Below are 23,071 nucleotides of genomic sequence, written 5' to 3'. Positions count from 1 at the left end.
GGATGTTAACCCTATGTCTGCTTCCATGAAAGCAGGAGGTAGACATGCTGCAGATTTATTGCAGGATTTGTATCAGCTGTAACAAAGAAATGTTTTTCTTTAAAAGCCATTATGCTGTTGCTTATCTTATAGAGCAGAGAGGGAGTTCTGAGTTCAGGTCCGATTTAATAGCTTTGCTGTTTTCATGAAAATGTTTTCTGCAAAAATCAATGCAGCAGTTGACAATTTTGCTTATGTGTAATTCAGAGCTCCTAATGCCCAGTATTACTATAGGGTAAGCTTACTGCTGGTTTTACTCCGGCCTTTTATGTAGCCCTACATCCTATGCCTATCTTTGCTAGGCCTCAGTCAGTAACTCCAATCCTGCATCTGTTTAGGCACAAGGCCGCATTCCTCTGTAGGAGATGATTGGGTTACACACACATTAGTATGTAGAGATGGCATTCACACATGACAAGTTGATGAAAAGAGGCCTACGAGAGATCTTTACAGGCTTCAGTGCTTGTTACTCGCACATAATAGCCATTAAACAGCTGCAACATGCGTGTGCGAGTGTGCCTGAAGGAAGCACGGCCCGCATCAGCCAGCTCAGCAGAATACTCCACACTGCAATCTCTGCATTCTCTCTGCCACTGAGCAGGTTCATGTCTGAAAGCCATCCATAGGCTGGGAGTACACAGCACTGGGCATGGGAGGACAACAAGCACCTGTCACACAGGCTGCTGACAGGAAAGCTGAACTAAGACTTCGCCGCTGAGGTACATCATGGGTCGGTTTACTAAATGCATCTCTGGGATGGGAGACAACTGGAGGTTATGTGTGATCCCGCAAATCTGGCCTAGATACACAAATCACTGTCTGCCCTCAGGTGATGAAGTCTGGTGTCAATAACTGGGTTATAAATGTTGCTGGATATCAGATTAAATCCTCCCTTGACCACCAACTCTGTGTTCTTTCAGGCTGGTTTCACTCCTGGCCATTGCATTGCAGTGCGATGCTCCGCCCCATCACATCACAAAAAACGTAATTCATCTGAGCCTGAGGCAGAGTGCGCCCATAGGGCCTGTTTCCACTACACGCAGATTCGATGCAGAATGGATGCAGAAAAACTGACTCCAATGAATGCCTATGGGCCTGTTTCCACTAAACGCGGTTATTCTGATGCAGATTTTCTCATAGGCATTCATTGGGAGACAGTTATTCTGCATCCAATCTGCGTGTAGTGGAAACAGACCCATAGAGTCATATGCGGAATGCCGCCCCTCCTTCTCACGTGACGTACTCCCTGCTGGACAGGAAGTATGTCACTGGGATTCCCGGGTTGCCCATTGTATTTGCATCATTCTGCAATTGCACGCCACACCGTCACTGCCACCGACGTATTTACATTTTCTGCATTGCTCCTTGACTTTTATGCGTAACCTCACGGGCAAAACAGGATTACACAATGCACACTTGCAAGGCAAGCATAAAAGGGGCCTCAGACTTCACCCCATTTTTCCTAACCATTCCATTCCCCATGGATTGCATGTAGCTTGGTACTAGGCTAATCCAAACCAGCAGCCACTGTATCTGAGTTACCCAATTGCCACTTGCAATTAGGAACACTATTTTATCAGCTCAGAAAGGAGCAGCTGATCATCTCTTATAACTGGGATCACTGGAAGTCAGAAGAGCCATGTGATGCCTTTCCCTGCGGTCACCAAACTTCTCTTAAAGGACCATTATCGTGAAAAATTATATATTTTAAAATACATGTAAACATACAAATAAGAAGTCAATTTCTGTCAGACTAAAATGAGCCATAAGTTATTTTTTCCTATATAGCTGTCACTTGCAGTTGGTAGCAGAAATCTAACAGAACTGACAGGTTTTGGACTAGTCCATCTCTTTATGGAGAATTTTCAGTATTTTGTTTACTCTTTACAAAAGCACTCCCTGGAAAGGACCTCTGCAATGATGCAGGATGACTCCCCCCCCCCCCTCCCATTACAAATTAAGGTGCCCATACACTCGTCAGATTGGCAGCAGAAAGATAAAAAATGCATCTGATGATCTATCTGATGCGTTTTTAGAACATTTTTTACCAGGATAGAATTCCAATAGATTTCAGTTTGAAATCTATTGAAATTCGATCTGATGGCATTTTTTTGCCATCAGATTTCCATTAAGGCCAATGCAAACTGATAAGCAATCTCATCAGATCGACCTAAATTTTCCACCCTGCCAGTTCGATGGAAATCCATCGAAATCGGCCATCGATCGGTCGATTGGCCAACCGATTTGCGATCGATCGGGATCGATCAGTCGGCCAGAAAATCGGCTGAGTGTATGGGCCCCTTAAGACTATTTTGGCTGCACACTATGTTGGCAGTTGGACTGAGCCATTCAGTAAGTCCTTGTTTACATTACAAATTGCCAGCGCAACTGCAAGCCCTGAGCAATGTATGGAGCAAGCGCTTTTGTGTAGCATTTTTTTTTCACTTCCTGGCGTCAGTCAGATAGTGAACTCTTTGCCCCGGAAATTAATAAATACAATGCATTTATTTATTAAAAGCGCTCAGGAAATGTCACTTATGTGAGAACACTCACATAAGCTAACATTACACAAGTGCTTTTAAGGTGCTTTTTAAAATCGCCAGTGCTAAGAAAAAAGAATTCAATCACCTCCAATGTGAACAAGCCCTTAGTGATTTTAAAGAAAGCTCTGAGAATTCTGCATGAAAAGATGGGCTAGTCCAAAACCATATGTGTATGACTGTTAGAGCAAGGAGCCCAGAAGCAGGGTGTTTCCATAGGATGGGCGATTTGTCTATAATCACACCATCATGCTTTGGGTAAAGATCAGGTCTAGTGGACTTCCTTTTTGTTTTTTGTTTACCACAGCCTAAACAGAACTACTAATAGGAAGTAAAAAGAAAACGCTTTTGCAGTGTGTGAGTTTGAGCTACCTGCATTCAAGTGTTTGTTTATATCTTACACTTCCACTGGCTCCGATTTACATCAACTAAGCCAATTCTGAGAAAAGTAATTAATAAGAGCCCATAAATGAAAAGGGTTTGGCTGGAGTAACACTTTAAAACAATCATGATTTGAATGTAGCAGAAGAGCCGTTCCAGGAATAGACATGGCCACATACCCAACATGATAGCTGCGGCTGGGATAAAGTACAGCGGGAGTCGGGTGTCACCCTCACAAAGCTGTAATCAAGCAAATCCCAGCAGATGTTCATGTGTATATACAGCACATAAATATAACTGGACGTCAGCAGACCAGCGTGTGTATATGCGTGTATGCAGAGGGTAAATGTGTGTGTATGTGTACTGTATATACTGTACACAGTGTGGTGTATATGTACAGAAGTGTGTGCACATGTACAGTGCATGCGTGTATACACCACTATGTGTATACAAAGTGTAAATGTGTGTTTGTGTGGTATATGTAAAAGTGTCTGTATTAACGTAGTATATATGTAATGTGTTTATATACTGTACTTAAACATAGTTGGGCACACAAGCGGACGTCAGCAGACCAGCTTGTGTGCACACAGTGTGTGTATACAGAGTGTAAATGTGTGTGTATGTGTATATACCGTGTGTAGGTGTATATGCACAGTATGAATATACAGTACATAAATATAATTGGGCATCAGGCAAACCAGCTTGTGTGCACAGTGTGTCAACACAAAGTGTGCGTGTGTGTATACACACAGTATATACATATAGGCTGGATCGACACTATAAGTGCTTTTCTGAGCGCTTTGTGATTGATTAGTGCTTTTTAAAAATTTTGCCCATTCACTTTCATTAAAATCGCAGTAATCGAAATTTTTACTGCGATTTTAATGAAAGTGTATGGCAGAAATGTGAAAAAAACGCTCATCAATCACAAAGCGCTTATAGTGTGGATACGGCCTTAACCAAGCATCAGCAGACCACCTAGTGTGCATGGGTGTATTCAAAGTGTGTCTGTATACAGTGTGCATGTGTATATAGTGTGTGTGTGTGTGTGTGTGTGTGTGTGTGTGTGTGTGTGTGTGTGTGTGTGTGTGTGTGTGTATGAGTGTGTGTGTGTGTGTACACACACACACACACACACACACTATATACGCATGCGCATGCGCATAAATATATATAGTGTGAACGTGGATGGAGCTTGAGTGCATGTGTGCACGTGTGTGTACATGTGTGTACATGTGTGTGTGTACGTGAAAAGATGCCACTAACCTCTGCCTTGCTATGAGACTCTTCTGTGTCAGTCTTGTCTTTTTCCAAGCCGACCAGCTTGATCTTCAGGCCTGAGATCTCAGTCATCAGGTCCAGCTTTTGGGTTTCAAGAGACGTTCGGCTCAAAAGCTCCTATAAAATAAGAATATACATTTGTATTAGCTGGAGGAACCTCTGAATAGTGATCATACTCTGGTTTTGGTCAAAAATCCAGGTAATGCCTGCATATTAGTAGTGAAGTGACCACAGATTGCCTCTTTTTTATGACAGTGAAAATAAATAATGGTGATGAGAGCTCCTGTGATCACCTAAACTATTCACCCTACAATGGCAATTTGCAACTCCGTTCACTTGAATCTAGCCTCACTTTGCTTTTGGCAATCCGTTCATCAATTGACGTTTTAAGTGGTACTCTGCACCAAAGGTGGCAACCAGTTGCCCTGTTTTATGGCAAACAACACTCCAGTCCATTTTCAAGCTGCATACATTTGTATAATCCTGCATAAACTCAGAATGGTTTGCATCCCATTGACCATCCCTACCCCTGATGCTTTTATGTCACAGCTACTTCGGTTTCACAAGTGATGCCTGAAGTTGTGGTGTAAATGCATGACTTATTTCCTGGAAGGTGAAATGATTGTAAACACCCAGATAATTCCCAAGCCGGAAATTAAGCAACAACTACAGACGGTGACTCAATGATGGTCTGAACTCTCACTAGCTACTGTATATAATGTGCAAAAGACAGGAACCCAACCATAAAGTCCATACGTTCTAAATATACTGATGCTTAAAGAGAACCCGAGGTGTGTTTAAAGAATGTTATCTGCATACAGAGGCTGGATCTGCCTATACAGCCCAGACTCTGTTGCTATCCCAAACCCCCCTAAGGTCCCCCTGCACTCTGCAATCGCTCATAAATCACAGCCATGCTGTGAGTCTGTGTTTACATCTGTAGTGTCAGTCTCAGCTGCTCCCCCGCCTCCTGCATAGCTCCGGTCCCTGCCCCTGTCCCTTCCCTCCAATCAGCAGGGAGGGAAGGGATGCAGGCGGGGACTGGAGTTCTGCAGGAGGCGGGGAGAGCAGCAGACTGACACTATTGAGATAAACACAGCCAGCTCTGACAAGCTGTTTGTCAGCAGCGTGGCTGTGATTTATGAGGGATTGCAGAGTGCAGGGGGACCTTAGTGGGGTTTGGGATAGCAACAGAGCCTGGGCTGTATAGGCAGATCCAGCCTCTGTATGCAGATAACATTCTTCAAACCCACCTCGGGTTCTCTTTAATAGAGAAGAAAGGACAACTTAAAGAGAGTCTGAAGCGAGAATAAATCTCGCTTCAGACCTCATAAATAGCAGGGGCATGTGTGCCCCTGCTAAAACGCCGCTATAGCGCGGCTTAACGGGGGTCCCTTCACCCCCAAATCCCCCTCGATACACCGGGGGAGCGCTTCCTGGTTGGGGCAGGGCTAACCGCCGCAGCCCTGCCCCACGCGCGTCTGTCAGCGCGTATCTCCGCCTCTCCCCCGCCCCTCTCAGTCTTCCTTCACTGAGAGGGGCGGGGGAGAGGCGGCGATGCGCCGCTGACAGACGCGACTGGAGGCAGGGCTGCAGCCGTTAGCCCTGCCTCCAGGAAGAGACACCCAGCGACTTTTTCTACGACACACTTTTGCGGGGGGTGGGTTGGGGGTGAAGGGACCCCCGTTTAGCCGCGGGATAGCGGCGTTTTAGCAGGGGCACACGTGCCCCTGCTATTTATGAGCTCTGAAGCGAGATTTATTCTCGCTTCAGAGTCTCTTTAAAAGCAAACTCCAGACCTCTTGATTAGTTGAGTGGCTAAATAAGGCCTCTTTTCCATGGACTGTTGATAGGCAGTGAAATGCCTCTCAAACGCTCACAACTGCCTGGTAACTGCTGGTTGCTGCCTGGCAACTGCTTACTGAGCACACAGTTCAACAGTTCGTGGAAAAGAGGCCTGAGGTCTCTTTTCCATGGACAGTTGAACTGTGTGCTCAACGAGCAATTGCCAGGAGCAGTGAGCAGTTACCAGGCAGCAACAAGCAGTTACCAGGCAGCAGCGAGCAGTTGTGAGCGTTTGAGAGGCATTTCCCTGCCTACCAACAGTCTGTGGAAAAGAGGCCTAACTCTTAAAGGGAACCCGAGGTGAGAGTGATATGGAGGCTGCCATATTTATTTCCTTTTAAGCAATAACAGTTGCCTGGCTATCCTGTTGACCCTCTGCCTCTAATACTTTTAGTCATAGCCCCTGAACAAGCATGCTGCAAATCAGGCGTTTCTGACAATATTGTCAGAACTTACAAGATTAGCTGCATGTTGGTTTCTGGTGTAATTTAGCCACTACTGCACCCAAATAGATAAGCAGGGCTGCCAGGAAAACGGGTATTGTCTAACAGGAAATAAATATGGCAGCCTCCATATCACTCTCACCTCGGGTTCACTTTAAGGCCTCTCTTCCACTGACTGTTGATAGGCAGTGAAATGCCTCTCAATCTCTCACAACTGTCTGCTACTGCCTGGTAACTGCTTGCTGAGCACACAGCTCAACAATCTGTGGAAAAGAGGCCTCACTGACCAGACTTTAGCTTAAAGCAATAGCTCTCCAACAGTCCATGATTTACAAGAAACCACAACCATGCACTGGTGAGGTAATTAGTGGCTCAGCAAAGCTAATTAACTACCTCTGTGGGTGGCCACAAAACATGCACTGTTGGGGGTACTTGATGACAGGGTTGGGGAATAGTGGAGAACAGAGGGATATGGAGGCTGCCATGTTTATTTCATCTTAACTACCTGGTAAAACTGTAACCTGGCTGTAAACACACAAACAGGAATACGGGGCTTCAGCTGATGATTATTTACACACATTTGAAGCTATATTTCTGCTTTCTATCATTCTGAACAAAATCCAGTCACAGTATTAGAGCCAGTGAAGATTGTTTCTGTATGCTGGATGTGCTGGGCACAGTTCTCCAAAGTAATGCCCACAGTGAGAACTGTTCTCTGTAAATGTTATTTTCTTCAAGTAAAATATGATGTGATAAAAAAAAAAAAAAAACCTTTGTATTGCTATTTGCTAGTAATTGCTGGAAATATAAGTGGTAATTAGAATTTTAATTAACTTTGATAGTTGTCCTTTAACTACAGAGCTGACATTTCTAAGGCATAGCTAAGGTTTACTCCAAACACTACGGTGCTATCTTTGCCTGTAAGCTCTCCCGAAACTGCATTAAAGAGGAATTGTAGTGAACAGAACAATAAATAAAAATTGCTTATTTACAATATTCATTTATAGATTATTTATTCAGATGTTACCCAATGTAAAATCTTTCCCTGATTTACATTCTGAAATGTATTACTGGTGGCAACATCCTTAGTTCTGCCAGGTGATCTGTACAGAATGTTTGTTACAGAGAGATCTATGTAAAAAGGGAGATATTGCTTGCTTGGCAGTTGGAAACAGCTGTTATTTCCCACAATGCAACGAGGTTCACAGACTGCAAACTGTCAGGACCTGGTCATGACATCACACTGTGGGAGGGGTTTCACCGCAATATCAGCCATACAGATGTCCGGGATTATCTATTCCAGAAAAGGTAAAGATTTCTTGTGGGAAAGGGGGTATCAGCTACTGATTGGCATGAAGTTCAATCCTCGGTTAAAGTTCAGTGCTGTGGACTTATCACAGGAAGACAACAGTGAAAAAGACCAATATTACAGCTTTTTTGCGAGAGGAACTCCCCTATAGCTTTTGTTGGTAAAACTGTTCCTGAGTTCAAGTACAGTTTAAGAGTACTATGGTTTCCGATTCTAAGCCAACTAATAATGTGATTCCAAATAATAAAAATGAACTTTACTCTAAATCAAATATCGACTCACTTCCTGAGTTCATTATCATTCCAAGCAGCAGAATTCTGTAATACAGAAAGTGTAGTAAAATATAAAAATACCTCACTCTTGTAGAATCCACTTGTCAGGTTGAGCAGGTTGTGCAGGCCTAGATGTCCCACCCTCACCTGCAGCAGGTAAGTGCTCCCGAAAGCAAGTGCAGCATATTCCCAAATACAGGGGCAGCGCTGCCTCTTGTGCATAAACCCCTCCAGACAGTGACGACGCCTTCCACGTGGAGACTGAAAACCGTGCTTTTTAAAGCAAGTGCGGCTCTCTGTACTCTGCCAGGAAGATGGAAACTCCGAGCCATGCGCTGCAGCGGAGATATAATTAAAAGCCAGGCTCTTCTATAAACTCATGTTAGGCAGCCTTATTCCTGCACAGCCCTGACCATAAAGGAGCACAGAGGGAAGACTCTCAGCCCAGTGCACTGAAAATGAGAAACAAATGTGGGGAAGCAGGCCGAGTCTAGCACAAAGTGCAGGAACAATGGGAATGTTGCCTCCACATGTAACCCCTTTCCAGCCTGCCAAGTGGATCTGACACATGCTCACAGCTCAGTGCCGAGATGCAGGGATGGTATTTTTAGTTAGCAGAGACATAGAGGTAGATTTTTAAACATAGTATATGTGGCCCCTTTGTACACTGCAGCATATTTGGAATGTAAATGTATTTACGTTAGGGTGACTAAGTGGTTATTAGTAGAGTCCCAGGTTCAAATCTGGGCCGGGGCACCGTCTGCAAGGCAATGTATGTTTTCCCTGAAGAGTGTGCATAATAAAACAATATAAGTAATATCCTATACAATAATTTGCCTGTGTTTCTGGGTCCCATGTCACTGCTTTTGCGCTACTGCGCATGTACCCCACTGACAGCCATTGGGAGAGGACAAGGACGGCTGGACAGGCGGGTGTGTGCGGGTGCAGCGAGCACGCGGCAGTTGGGCGCATGTGCGCTGACATGCGGCGGTGACAGACCTAGAGCCCGTTTTTAGACTAGTGTATATACTATATATATATAATATTTCTTTTTTCACCTTGTTTCGATTATTACTACACTGATTTAGAGGTGAAGTTGTAAGGACAATAGTGCACTTTGTTCTGCACTAGGAATGTTGATGCCAGAGGGGCCCCCAGTATTAGGTAGCCAGACATAGCCCATCCAGTATGGGCGGCCAGAGGAGCACTCAATATTAGATAAGCAGACAGACCCCCTGTTATTGGTAGCCAGACAGGACCCTCAGTATTAGGCAGCCAGATGTAACCCCCCCCCCCCACACACACACACACACACACACTCCAGTATAGGTAGCCGGAGGAAATCACCAGTATTTTGTAGCTACATGCAGCCGCCCCCAGTATAGTAATCAGATACCACACCCAATATAGGTAGCCAGATTTGACCCCCAGTATAAATGGCCAGATGTAGTAGCCCCAGATGAGGAAGCCAGATGTGACCACCTGTATAAGTAGCCAGAGAAAAACTCAGTATTAGGTAGCCTGAGGTCCTGAGACTCCCATCATGCAGAGAGTGCAGCATAGGGGTGAAGTGACACGTCTAGGATCCAGTGAGGGAGTGAGGGGATGGACCCTTTCCTTGGGGTCCTGGTCTCCAGTGGCTGAGCAACGGCGGCCATCATGTAAACCACCGATGCCAGCAAGCCACGTGATGACATACCACTGTTTCCAAGGAGACAGTTATACCAAAGAGTTATATGGATCGCGAGCATTCCTCCCGCTTCTCCTCCCTCTGCCATGTCACCTGGGGCGGTGAATCACCTCGCCTGCCCATAAAATGGGCCCGACTGGTATGCTTTCATACAGCTTTCTCACTTTGTCCCCATCAGAGGCGGGACAAGGTCCTCCAGCACCCAAGGCTGAGACTCCAAAGTCCGCCCCTCCATTCCTGCCTCCCCAGCCGTCACACACTGATTGCTATTAGACTAATAGGTGCCACAGGGCCCATAACCTCCCCAACACCTTAATATCTAGTTATCTTGCTTGCAGTCACTGCTATGTATCCCCTTTCCTTATTTCTTTCTGCTTTAAACACAATTAGGAATGACAGCTGAATGAATTGTGCGCCCCCTCCTACACTGCGCCCTGAGGCTGGAGCCTCTCCAGCCTATGCCTCGGCCCGGCCCTGGTCCCCATTTTTTGCACCTTTTACGCATACCCAATATAGATTAAGAGACATGAAGGACTGGATGGATACCGGAGACATGAAGGACTGGATGGATACCGGAGACATGAAGGACTGGATGGATACCGGAGACATGAAAGGCTGGATGGATACCGGAGACATGAAGGACTGGATGGATACCGGAGACATGAAGGACTGGATGGATACCTGAGACATGAAGGACTGGATGGATACCGGGGACATGAAGGACTGGATGGATACCCAAGAATGGTACTTCTGGGGGTTCATCCTTTATTTGCCAAAGGAGCACAGAGGCAGGAAAAAGAGGCGGCAGGAGGGACTTTTGTACACCTTACCTCATGCTACATTCATGCACATCCTACACATGTACACCATACATGCAGGCAGCAGCACAGCTTTCTGCCCTGCTTTGCTTCCAAACCCAATAAAAGCCATTCCAGGCACTTGACAATTGCGTGCAGCCTATTTCAGGCACAGCTTGCACTCTAGTACTGATCTGTAGTCCAAGGGGCTGGGAACCCCTGCTTTAAAGAGGGACTTTAACCCAGGATTGAACTTCATCCCAATCAGTAGCTGATACACCCTTTCCCGCCAGAAATCTTTACCTTTCCTCAAATAGATCAACAGAGGGGGTCTATGTGGCTGATACTATGGTGAACCCTCTCCCTGCTTTATATTTTGAAATGTATAACTGGTGGTGACATCTTTAGTTCTGGCAGCACTCAAACGATACCCACCAATCCTTTGCAGGAATAGCAGGCTTTATTGTGCCTCCATTGTACAATCCATACAAACAGACAATTTTTTCAGGGGCCACACAGGGTCCCCCCTTTATCACGGTGTGAGGATGACCCTGTGTAGCCCCAGAAACAATTGTCTGTTTGTATGGATTGTACAGTGGAGGCACAATAAAGTGTGCCATTCTAGCAAAGGATTGGTGTGTTGATATCATTTGAATGTTAATTTATTGGAAGGTGACACCGCCTATGCCATCGTATCGAGGACCCAGCTATCTGAGGAATGACCACTCAAGGACTTTGTTTGCTTTAGTTCTGCCAGCCGATCTGTGCGGAATAATTATTTACTGAGAGCTCTATGCACAGAGAGATATAGCTTGCTTGGTAGTTGGAAACAGCTGTTATTTCCCACAATGCAACAAGGTTCACATATAGCAGGACCTAGGTCATGACATCACACTGTGGGAGGGGTTACACCAGAATATCAGCCATACAGACCCCCTCCCCACAATCTATTCGGGAAAAGGTAAAGATTTCTCATGGGAAAGGGGGCATCAGCTACTGATTGGGATGGAGTTCAAATCTGGGTTGTATTTCCTCTTTAATCTACTAAAACAAACAAGGTTGGTCCTCTGATTAAAGTCTGACAACACTTTCTGTATGCATATTTTAGGTGTAATATTCAAACACGACTGAAGCCAGGCAAATTGAATCTTTTTAAAATGAAATAAAGGTCCGTCTCCATACTGCTCTTTTTATAGGGTCACTGTAGACTACCTGTGAGAGCTTCCTGAGTGCTTTTCTGACCATTTATTTATTTTTTTTAAACACTTCCATTGACTTGCATTAAAATGTAATAAAATCGCCACAATCTGAATTTTTTGAAAAATCGCAAGCACGCCTATTTTACTGCAAGTCAATGGGTGCATTTAAAAAAAAACGATCAGAAAGCGCTGATGGTCATAGTGCGTCTACAGCCTTAGGCCCGGGAACCCACTAGCAGCGCTTTTCCTAGTGCTTGTGATTTGAAAAGCTCTTGCTAATGTAATGCTATGGGTGTGATCCCACTTGAGTAATGTGATATAATAAAAATCACACACATCATTACATTAGCAAGAGCTTTTCAAATCACATGCGCTTAGAAAAGGCTGCTAGAGGGTCCCAGGCAAGAGTGCTACAAATCAACTTTGATAGTATGGTCACTGCTCTGCCTTTTCTCCAATCAGTGGCTGTTCCCATCTCATCTCTCTGAGCAGCTAAGGTTTTAACTGTGACATCCCCTGCTTCTCCCCCTGGGTTTTTCCAACAGACATTTCATTTACAGCTGCTGAGAATGTAAAGCCTTACACACACCACACACACAAGCATGCCAGTATGTATTCCCAATCGATGAACTATCCAATTAAAATGGTTGGAAGGTCTACTCATGGGAAGGACCAATAAGAAACAACTAATAGCAGGTCTGTTTTTTATGGGCTTATCAAGACTTTTCTGAGTGCAGTTTAGTGGTTAATAGATTAAATAGTAGCCTGAATGGAAATCAATCAGATAGAAGAGGCCAATGTACTGCTATGTCCCATCAGCCTTTCGTTGCTCTGTTTAAAAAATCAATTTGAAAATAATTTCTCCTGTATTATTGAATAGAGATTGCCCGAACGGTTCGCCCGCGAACGGTTCCAGGCGAACTTTAGGTGGTTCGCGTTCACCAGCGAAGGCGAACTTTTGCGGAAGTTCGGTTCACCCCCATAATGCTACATTAGGGTCAACTTTGACCCTCTACATCACAGTTAGCAGGCACATTGTCGCCAATCAGACTACACACACTCCTGGTGCCCCACCCCCCCTTATAAAAGGCAAGGTTCTCCGGCTGTTTTACTCACTCGTCTGCCTACAGTAATTAGTTAAGGGACAGCTGCGGACAGACCCTACTAGGGAAAGCTTTGCTAGGCTGTTGTAGGCTTGTTAGCTTGCTCCTTGTTATTCCTTATATAGCACCCCACAACAGCACGCTCACATACCTTGGCCAGGAATCGAACCCAGGTCAACTGCTTGGAAGGCAGCTATGCTCACCACTATACTACCAACACTACAGGCTGAAGCCAGCCTAGCTGGCCTGGGAAGGATGAAAAGCTAGGTGGCCATGCAACCATTCCTGCTAACCTAAAACTTACTTGTGTCTTACAACACATTGGCTTAACCTCCCTGGCGGTAAGCCCGTGCTGAGCATGGGCTAAGCCGCCGCAGAGTATTGCTCAAGCCCTGTTGGGCCGATTTGTACACTTTTTGTTGTTGCACGCAGCTAGCACTTTGCTAGCTGCATGCATAACTCGATCGCCGCCGGTTCGGCGCTACCCGCCGCATCAGAGGGCCAGACCCCGTGCGCAGCCTGGCCAATCAGTGCCAGGCAGCGCTGTGGGGTGGATCGGGACTCCCTCACGACGTCGATGACGTCAACCTGATCGTCGCCATGGCGACGGGGGAAGCCAAACAGGAGATCCTGTTCCGAACGGGATTTCCCGCTCCGGCGATCGGAAGCGGTGGGGGGATGCCGCTGCACAGCGGCTATCATGTAGCTAGCACTAGGCTAGCTACATGATTTAAAAAAAAAAATTTCAAGTGTTGCGCTGCCCCCTGGCGGTTTTAATAGACCGCCAGGGAGGTTAAGACTTTACCAAATCCAATGCTCCAATATGGGGAAGCTTCTCTGTTTGCTGTTTTTTTGTTTTGTTTTTAAGTGTAGTGTCACAGTGTCTCATCTCTTCAACTACAAGAAAGGCCCAGGAGTAGTCTTAGCTACCGTAAGATCTATGTTACGGCAGGGCCCTTATTACACTTTCTCTTACAGGGCTATGGAAACCGTTTTGCCCATGCGATAAAGCGAGGTGCAAAAATGAAATCATGCCTAGCAGAGGATGGTTTCGATCCATCAATCTCTGGGTTATGCACACTTCTGCTGCACCACTCTGCAGTCTGCTTACATTTGTATACAATCTTCAAGTTTAAGAAGGGTACATTAGTTGAAATAGTTACACTACAATCTATGTTACAGCAAGACGCTAATGACGCTTTCTCTTAAGGGGCTATGGCGGCCATTGGTTAGTGCATTTGGCTGTTAACCCGAAAGGTTGGTGGTTCAAGCCCACCCAGGGATGGCCTTGCATTTTGTGTTCAACAGTTGTCCGAAGAAAACCCCAGATAGCCATTTAGCAGCAACGACATACACACAGTCCTTGTTGCACAATTGGTTAGTGCATTTGGCTGTTAACTGAAAGGTTGGTGGTTCAAGCCCACCCAGGGACGCCCTTGCCTTTTGTGTTTTGTGAAGGGAATGAAAGTACCCTTCTTAAACTTGAAGATTGTATACAAATGTAAGCAGACTGCAGAGTGGTGCAGCGGAAGTGTGCTGGGCCCATAACCCAGAGGTTAATGGATCAAAACCATCCTCTGCTAGCCATGATTTCATTTTTTTCACCTCGCTTTATCGCATGGGCAAAACGGTTTCCATAGCCCTGTAAAAGAAAGTGTAATAACATAGATATTACGGTAGCTAAGTCTACTCCTGGACTCCAAATACGACTCCTGGTGAACTAGTCTTCAATTAATGTATGGCATATACTCCCTAAGGAGGAAAACATTGGAGGACCATATACATATTCTACAAATAACCTTTCATATTCTCAATCTGCATATGAAAATTTATTGTATCAAAATTACACACAGTTCCCAAAAAACCCTCCCATTCCCCCCTTAAAAAAGCCTGCCTAGAACTTGGAGCGCTCCTCACATACACACACCAACCACACATGTAACACAGTCTCTGGCCAGAACCTGCTGATCAAAAAAGCGTGGCTCAATAGAGAGGCTTCCTCAAAAATATGCAAAAAATTGGGCAGCTCAAATCAATGATTTCAAAAATCATCAAATTGTCCTAGTATAGATGGTATCCGCAGCAATCCTGGTAACCCCCACCGACCGTGTGGTTGGTATGTGTATGTGAGGAGCGCTCCAAGTTCTAGGCAGGCTTTTTTAAGGGGGGAATGGGAGGGTTTTATGGGAACTGTGTGTAATTTTGATACAATAAATTTTCATATGCAGATTGAGAACATGAAAGTTTTTTTGTAGAAGACTACTCCTGGGCCTTTCTTGTAGTTGGAGATGAGTGAACTGTGACACCACACTTAAAAACAAAACAAAAAACCAGCAAACAGAGAAGCTTCCCCATATTGGAGCATTGGATTTGGTAAAGTCTTAAGCCAATGTGTTGTAAGACACAAGTAAGCTTTAGGTTAGCAGGAATGGTTGCATTGCCACCTAGCTTTTCATCCTTCCCAGGCCAGCTAGGCTGGCTTCAGCCTGTAGTGTTGGTAGTATAGTAGTGAGCATAGCTGCCCTCCAAGCCAAGGTATGTGAGTGTGCTTTTGACATCCTACAAATCCCTGGAAGACTAGATCCTCCTCCGGAGGAGGAGGAGGGAGGATTACACTCCCCGATTGATGTATACACATAAAGTAGTGTAGGCCTGCAATTTAGCACTGAATGGGATTTCTGCCCTTAAAACAGTGCTTTGTGTGAAAACCAAAAAATGTTCCTGGACTTTTGACGTCTATCCCAGTCAATCATGTCTCCCTCCAGGTGTTTGATGCTTTGAAACATCTTTTCCATTACTTTTCTGTCCAGCATCATTTTTTCAAATTTTTCAAGTTCGCCTCCCCATTGAAGTCTATGGCGGTTCGCGAAAGTTCGCACGAACCGAACTTTCGCGGTAGGTTCGTGAACCTAAAATTGGAGGTTCGGGCCATCTCTACTAGGGAATAACATGACAATTGCAGAACTCAATGGGGGAAATTTATCAACAGTGTCTGAGACACAACATTGGTAGTTTTTTTAAGGGTTAAACACAGAACAGCATGACAGGATTCAGCAAGAGGGAGAAGCACTTCACAAATCATGTCTAGCCTGCACGAGCTGTGTAGAATGCCTATTAAGCACTTCTTAAAGGGGCACTATGGCGAAAAATGTTAACATTTAAAATATGTAAAAACCTATACAAATAAGAAGTACGTTTTTGTCAGAGTAAAATGAGCCATAAATTACTTTTCTCCTATGTTGCTGTCACTTACAGTAGGTAGTTGAAATCTGACAGAAGTGACAGGTTTTGGACTAGTCCATCTCTTCATAGGGGATTCTCAGGGATTTATTTATTTTCAAAAGCACTTAGTGAATGGCAGTTGCTCTGTCCAACTGCCAAAAAACTGTGTAGGGAGCAGGGAGGCTGGCCAGCATCATTGTTTAAATCCTTTTTAGGGAATATCTTTATAAAGAAAAAAACCCTTGCTGAGAATCCCCTATGAAGAGATGGACTAGCCCAAAACCTGTCACTTCTGTCAGATTTCTACTACTTACTGTAACTGACAGCAACATAGGAAAAAAGTAATGTATGGGTCATTTTACTCTTGGCTATTTTTATATGGCTAGACAAGTCAGAAGAAAATATTTTCAGGCCATAAAATAGCATAAATGCTTTCAATGCACACATCTGTTTCAGCATACAACCGGTTTTAGTTGCCTGTATCTACTACAGAACTACTTTAAGAACACCAACAACAGTCTACAACTCTTCATACGGAAGCTGCTTTCTGCTGTAATAGTTTCATACTGTAATAAAGTTGTTTATGCAGCATTATACAGCTTCCTCTCATCTTCATCTAACGACTGTGCTGGCCTGCAATTAGAGAAAACTGCACTGACCACACATTTGGCTGCTTGGGTGTTTTTAGCTCACAAAATTCTTCCCCCCACCCTTCTATTTTTTTTACTACTTGTGCCTCAACAACAAACTTACCAACATAAAAAAAATGAATCATTAAAAGGCTAGGGAAGGGAGGAAACTAAATGCCTAGCCTAAAAGAAGTTACGTATCATTTAGTATAATACAGCGTTAGCATGTTCAGCAGCACTTTGCGTACGTAGTCTTGTCACCAACTGTCCCTCAGAGAGGCTCACAATCTAATCCCTAACATAGTCATATGTCCATCCTAGTCTAGGGCCAATTTAGGAAGAAGCCAATTGTGTGTTTTTAACAAAAATATGTGTACCTGTCTGTAAATGCCGACTTTCAATTTCTGTCTATGGCCTATAGTTATATGAAAGTGACAAAATGCTAAGTAGTTTCACTTTCTTGCAACCTGTGAGTACTGGCCCTTTACCACTTAAGTACCAGCCGTCTCTGGCCCCTTTCTGCCACAAAAATGGGTCTCACTGACATTACGCTGCACTGATCCGTCGGCTCTCGCCACTCTTCCGTTACTGCAGCCTACTTGTAGCACGCAGCACAGTAATTAAAATCCAAGCCCTGGGAGGGATAACAGGTCCCAAACAGGGTGTAGATTTCAATTACCAACGTTCAGAAGAGGTTAAGAAAACGAACTGAAAATAAACTTGAGATGAGATAATTAACTGTGTGCATTTTACTAATGATAAATACATATTTTTAGTTTAAAGGCTTTATTTTTTTGACTGCATGCTAAACAGCAGCCATGACATTCTGATAGAAAATCTGCTTCACTCAACTGCAAAACAAACAGAAGTAATGACCCTTTGAAAATTCCAGTGCTAAAACATGATCAGGATTTTGCCTTCTATTTACTTTTCCTGATAGCTGTTGAATTCAACAAGCTGTTCAATATGCTCTAATGCATAGGTAAAGTCGCTAGCTTTTTTAACACTTGCTGTACTGGAAAACAGAAAGGAATTTGAGACAATTCCTTCAGAGGACTAGTACTATGGTTATTTCATCATGTCACTTCAGGTACGCTTTAAGGGTGCCTACAGAAGCACTATTATGGTCTACGGCACGGGTCCCAAACATTTGGGGTCGAGGGCCGGGTCAACAAACTTCAGACTGCTGGGGGGGGGGCCGGAGTAGACATAAAATGATGTAGAAGACAGTGAAGCATACCCTGGTGACAACCTGCAGTCCAATTGAACAGCAGTGTCACCGGATGTGGAATTTGATGGGAAACCAGCAAATTACTGCTTTCTGACTTCCATGTGGATGGGTGGTGCCAGCACTGCTATTCTATTTGCAGACCGCCAATATGTTAAGATGTAGCTGACCACATCTATAAGTAATACATTTTGTGTGTGTGGGGCCAGTAAAAAAGCCTCAGGGGGCCACATTTGGCCTTAGTTTGAGGACCACTGGTCTACGGCAAGAATCAGGATTCGATCTCTAGGGCGACAGTTCGAGTGCAGTCTCACAGCACATTATGATGGCACACAGGAGAGGAAGGAGGGATGACAGCACAGTAAGACAAGACAAATAACCTTTACACTGCGCTTTTCTCCTGGCGGACTGAAAGCACTTGAGCTGCAGCCACTAGGGCATGCTCTATAGGCGGTAACAGTGTTATGGAGTCTTGCCCAAGGACTCATTCCTGAATAGGTGCTGACTTACTAATAGGAAAAGCAGAGATTTGAGCCCTCGTCTCCTGAGTCAGAGCCCTTAACCAGTACACTTTCCAGCCACTTTAATGAACCATACTGATCGGACGCCCAAAAGGGAGAATACTTTGAGTGTGTGGCCCCTCCCTTAAGTCATAACCAGCCCATTTGGCTTGCAACACAGGAAAATTCCTAGACATGATTGCTTCAAATGCTCCCATCTATCTCGCATAGCAACTGCCTCAATGCTATGAGTCAAGGCACTCTTCCCCACACAGAATAGAGAGCTTATGGCAAGATCTGGTAACCCAATAGCCACCATCACCCAAGGGAATTAGTACAGGGATTTATATTATATTAATTGGAAAAGATAAAAAAGTAAATAATTAAAAAAAACACCGTAAAAAAAATCTAAAAAGTCCACTGGTAAGCTTAAAAAATCATCTTCTAGAGAGACAGTAAGGATCTATCTACAGGGGGAAGCATGTGCGACAGGCTGGTGGGCAGGCTGGTGAGGGAGAGAGAGAAAAAGTGTCGGGGGACACAGATCCTGGGTGCGCAGCTACTGCAGTGGCTGTGCCAATAACAAGACACTTGGAAAAAAACTGCCATGGCCAGGTTAGTATCCATTCACAATATAAACATTAAGCCAGGCTGTTATGGAGATCATTCCCTTCAGACTTTACAGCTGGTATGCAGCAGCCGCTGGACATCTCTTGCTGGCGAGTGTATACTGTAGGTTTGCTATTCGGACTGATGTCTCAGTGATGTAATTGGCAGATCTTTTTTGCCTTGAGGAAGGGACTTCTGTGTCCCAAAACCTCAGGTTTGATTCTGCATCAATAAACACACGTTTGAAATACCAGCCTTTTTCATATAGTCTATGGATTATAAAGGGGGTGCTGTCAATCACCCTGAAAATTTGTCTTGAACAGATAAATAATAATAATTCCTTTTTTTGTATAGCTCTTTTCTCCTGTCGGACTCAAAGCGCTTGTGAGGCAGCCACTAGGGTGCGCTCTATAGGCGGTAGCAGTGTTAGGGAGTCTAGCCCAAGGACTCCTTTCTGAATAGGTGCTGGCTTACTGAACAGGAAGAGCTGAGATTTGAACCCAGGTCTCCTTCGTCAGATGCAGAGCCCTTATGCTGGGAATACACGGTTGGTTTCTGGCGCTCGATTTTTCTCTCTATTCTCTTATCTTCCGCTCGTTTTTCTTATCTTTTTTCCATGCACTTCTATCAGAAATAGAGTGGCAAAAGGATCGAAAGGGAGATCGGACATGTCGGAAATTATCTATCGAACCATCTAATCACCTAAAAAACGAACCATGTATTCCCAGCATTAACCATTATACTATCCAGCCGCCATATATGAATGGCATATTACAAGGGTGTGCAGGTTAAACTCGGTTACCTAATTACTGTGATGGCATAGAGTTCCTTAGGCAGAATATTTAATGAATTTCATACCCGTGAGATGAAAGAACACTGGAAGATGGTTTGCATGTGTGCATCTGTGTTCATTAGATTTTACTTCTTCTATTTTTTTTTTACGGCTTTCCATTGTGTCATAATGAAATCCTTATCTTGCGCCCCGGGCTGTGTCACAACCTGGCAAACTGTTATAGAGAAGGGTTTATAACTAAATGAGCATGGAAGTGAGAGACAAAACACAGATGGACAGAAATTTGGTTCCCATTTAGGTCGTATTGGTGAGGTGACAGTTTTCAGCAGTGAATGAACCCAGCTAATTCTAAGAGGTTGATCCTCCATCTCTGGTCACCTCTGAAGTCTTGGGGGTAAATTCAGAAACAGTAATGAAAGGGGAATATTAGCAGTGACAAGACAAGCATAGACAACTGTAGCGCTGCCGCTAGACTAGTTTAGGGGACCCAGCCAGAAACCTCATAGGGAAATTCTCTAACATGATTGGGTGGACAGCACCCTTTCAAAACGATTCTTGCTGTAGAGAGTGATGTGATCTGAGAACTCTTCCCTATATATTTGTAGCAAATTTGTGACCGCATCCAGCTGGCCTGGATACCCGAGTGGAGTAGGCTTTGTTGATCTCTACCTGTCTGCAGTGGTTGGTTGCCCACCTGCAACCTCCCTTTGTGAGTACCGTATTCTTCAACGTTCACCAATTATTCTTCTTTGTGACATACTGCACCATCGGGGCTCCCATTGCCTCTGTTTTTTCCTGCAGGGAGCTCTTCGATCACCCTCCACACCTGCGTTCTTCTCTGTGTGGTTTCCTGCTGGGTCCTCTAAACTAGACTAGCACCTAAACTGCCCCCTGCAACAGAAACTGAAGGATAATTTTTGGAATAACTTTGGAATTAAATAATATAGACATTTGATTCTCTTCTTCTTCAAAGGGCAGCTAAACCCCTGAATTGTGCTTAGTTTATCTAGTCGGTATTCCAGCTCATGCCTGGGAATTATCCAGAGAGATACTGAAAAGCAAAGATAACAGAATCACCTAGGGGAACAATAGACTCTTCCAGGAAGAGGTGTCTTATTTTTATTAGCACAGGAAAGCCTTCTACACATTGTCACCTGAAACAAAGATTTGTGATCTTTTGGGGGTAGGAGGCCTACACGCGGCACCCCTGTTGAGGTGCAACGTATTTTGCATGGGCTAACTCCTGCAGGATACAACAGTGAGGTAGTTACAGATCCTGCATCTTCTGGCAAGAAAATGCAACATGCAAATGCTATGCCATTATACAGTAATTAGTCAATAGACATTAGGCAGTCAGTATATATTCAGGTGACATCTGGTCTGAGCACACACTTCTTTTTTCTTTTGTCAATAGCTTGTTGTACTCTTTCTTCGCGTGTGTGTGTGTGTGTGTAGGGGGGGATCATGTGGTTTCCCTAGCAGTAGCAGCACTGGGGGGGGGGGCTGCTTGCGCCTTCCCGTCCCACATCGCCCAACCTATTAATGCGTTCACTCCCAGGACATGCAATTTGCACACTCACAGCTGGACACAATGAGCAAAGGTAATGAACCTATCCTTTGGGGGGCAGTGTGGATGGTCCCCTCTGGGCTTTGGAGGGTGCACTATCTGCATTTCTCTGCTAGCCCCCCCACCTCCCGGACAGCTGTGGATGCTTTCTGAGGGTGCCTACACTGCATCCCATTTCTTGAGGGTACAAGGAAGCCTCCACGCGGCACCCATGTTGAGATGCAAAGTATTTTGCGTGGGCTAACTCCTGCAGGATATAGCAGTGGGGTAGTTTTAGATCCTGCACTTCCTGTCAAGCAAATGTTACGCCATTTTAATTAGGAGGCAGCCAGTATATAAGTCCGGTGACACCTGGTCTGAGCACACACTACTTTTTTTCTTTTGTCCATAAATATTGATCATTTCAGCTAAACATTTAGGAACAATAAATACAGACCCATGAAGAGAGCGGAGTTACAGTAATACTGCAACAAATTAGAAATGTGTGGCAAAATAAGAGTTGATCTGGCATATTGATGTCATTAGTACACGTTACCTCTAATGTGGTGCTGAAAACAGAGCAAATAATTAGTTTCACAAATTAATGAAAAGTCTGTGGTAATTTTTTTCAGTGCTGTTTATGTTTTTTTCATACATCCATTTGGAAAGTTCCAGTATATTAAAAGAAAAGCCTGTACAATCTTTTGAGGGGTCTATTAACATAAAGCTTCACTTAATGTGTCCCAGGACACCTTTGCTTCTCTTTCCCTTCAGTGTTTAGCTCAAATATCCATCCCCAGACTAGGCCAGATAATCGATAGCTGCACAGGTCTTACACACAGCTATCCCTCCTGGCTGCATGGAATAATTCATCTTTTTGATGTCATAATAATTACCAGCAAGCATGACAATTTTCAGTACAGTCTAAGGTTTGTGTTGAGTATTACTTTAAACAGAAAAAAAGTTACAATGTTACAAAGTTCCAATAACTCTAGAAGCTGAGAAGCTATAGGTTACAATGCACCTCATTGTGATCCTGGAACAACATGAAGACAAAACAAAACTGCAGGCACACATAAATAAATAATTCCTGAAGGGATTACTCTAAACTGTTCTCATATTCTGCCAAGTGCAATGACAGCAACTTCAATCATCCAGTATGAAAAATACAATGGAATCTTTTCAGAACATAGCCCCAACAGTGTTTACTGCTCGCCCCGGGGCTAGCACAATAATTACTGTAAGAGCAACATGTTTTTCTACTCAATGCCCCAATCACAACAGAAAAGCACAGACCGCATGGAGAGAAATGACTAAAGGGAAACCCTGCTCTTATCAGATTTGGTCTAGCCATAAAAGGGGGCCATACATACTGTATTTTTTGGACTATAAGACTCACTTTTTCTCCCCCAAAAGTGGGGAAAAAAGGTCACTGCGTCTTATGGTCCAAATGCAGGGAGTTCCTGACTTGTGAACGCCTGCCAATACGTACCTCCAACCCACCGCAATGTCAGGGACTTCCTGTACTGTGCTCATGCAGAGGAGGACACAAGGGGACAAATGGGGGACACAAAGGGGGAATAGAGGAGGACACAAGGAGGATAGAGGCAGACACAGGAAGACACAAGGGGGACAGAGGAGGACA

General features: G+C 44.4%; 1 protein-coding gene across 11 annotated transcripts in view; it reads right to left on the bottom strand.

Moving 5' to 3' along the window:
• PPFIBP2 (PPFIA binding protein 2) overlaps positions 1-23,071 on the bottom strand; it is a 308,186-nt gene that overhangs the window by 96,156 nt on the left and 188,959 nt on the right. For all 11 annotated transcript variants that reach the window (XM_068259523.1, XM_068259524.1, XM_068259526.1 and 8 more), the window contains one exon: positions 4,227-4,358. In XM_068259523.1, the coding sequence (XP_068115624.1) occupies positions 4,227-4,358 (132 nt within the window). The remainder of the gene's footprint in view (positions 1-4,226; positions 4,359-23,071) is intronic.

Source organism: Hyperolius riggenbachi, chromosome 11 (genome assembly GCF_040937935.1).
Source record: "Hyperolius riggenbachi isolate aHypRig1 chromosome 11, aHypRig1.pri, whole genome shotgun sequence".
Taxonomy (NCBI): Eukaryota; Metazoa; Chordata; class Amphibia; order Anura; family Hyperoliidae; genus Hyperolius; species Hyperolius riggenbachi.
The sequence above is the reverse complement of the archived record's forward strand: the minus strand, read 5'-3'. Positions and strand labels throughout refer to the sequence as shown.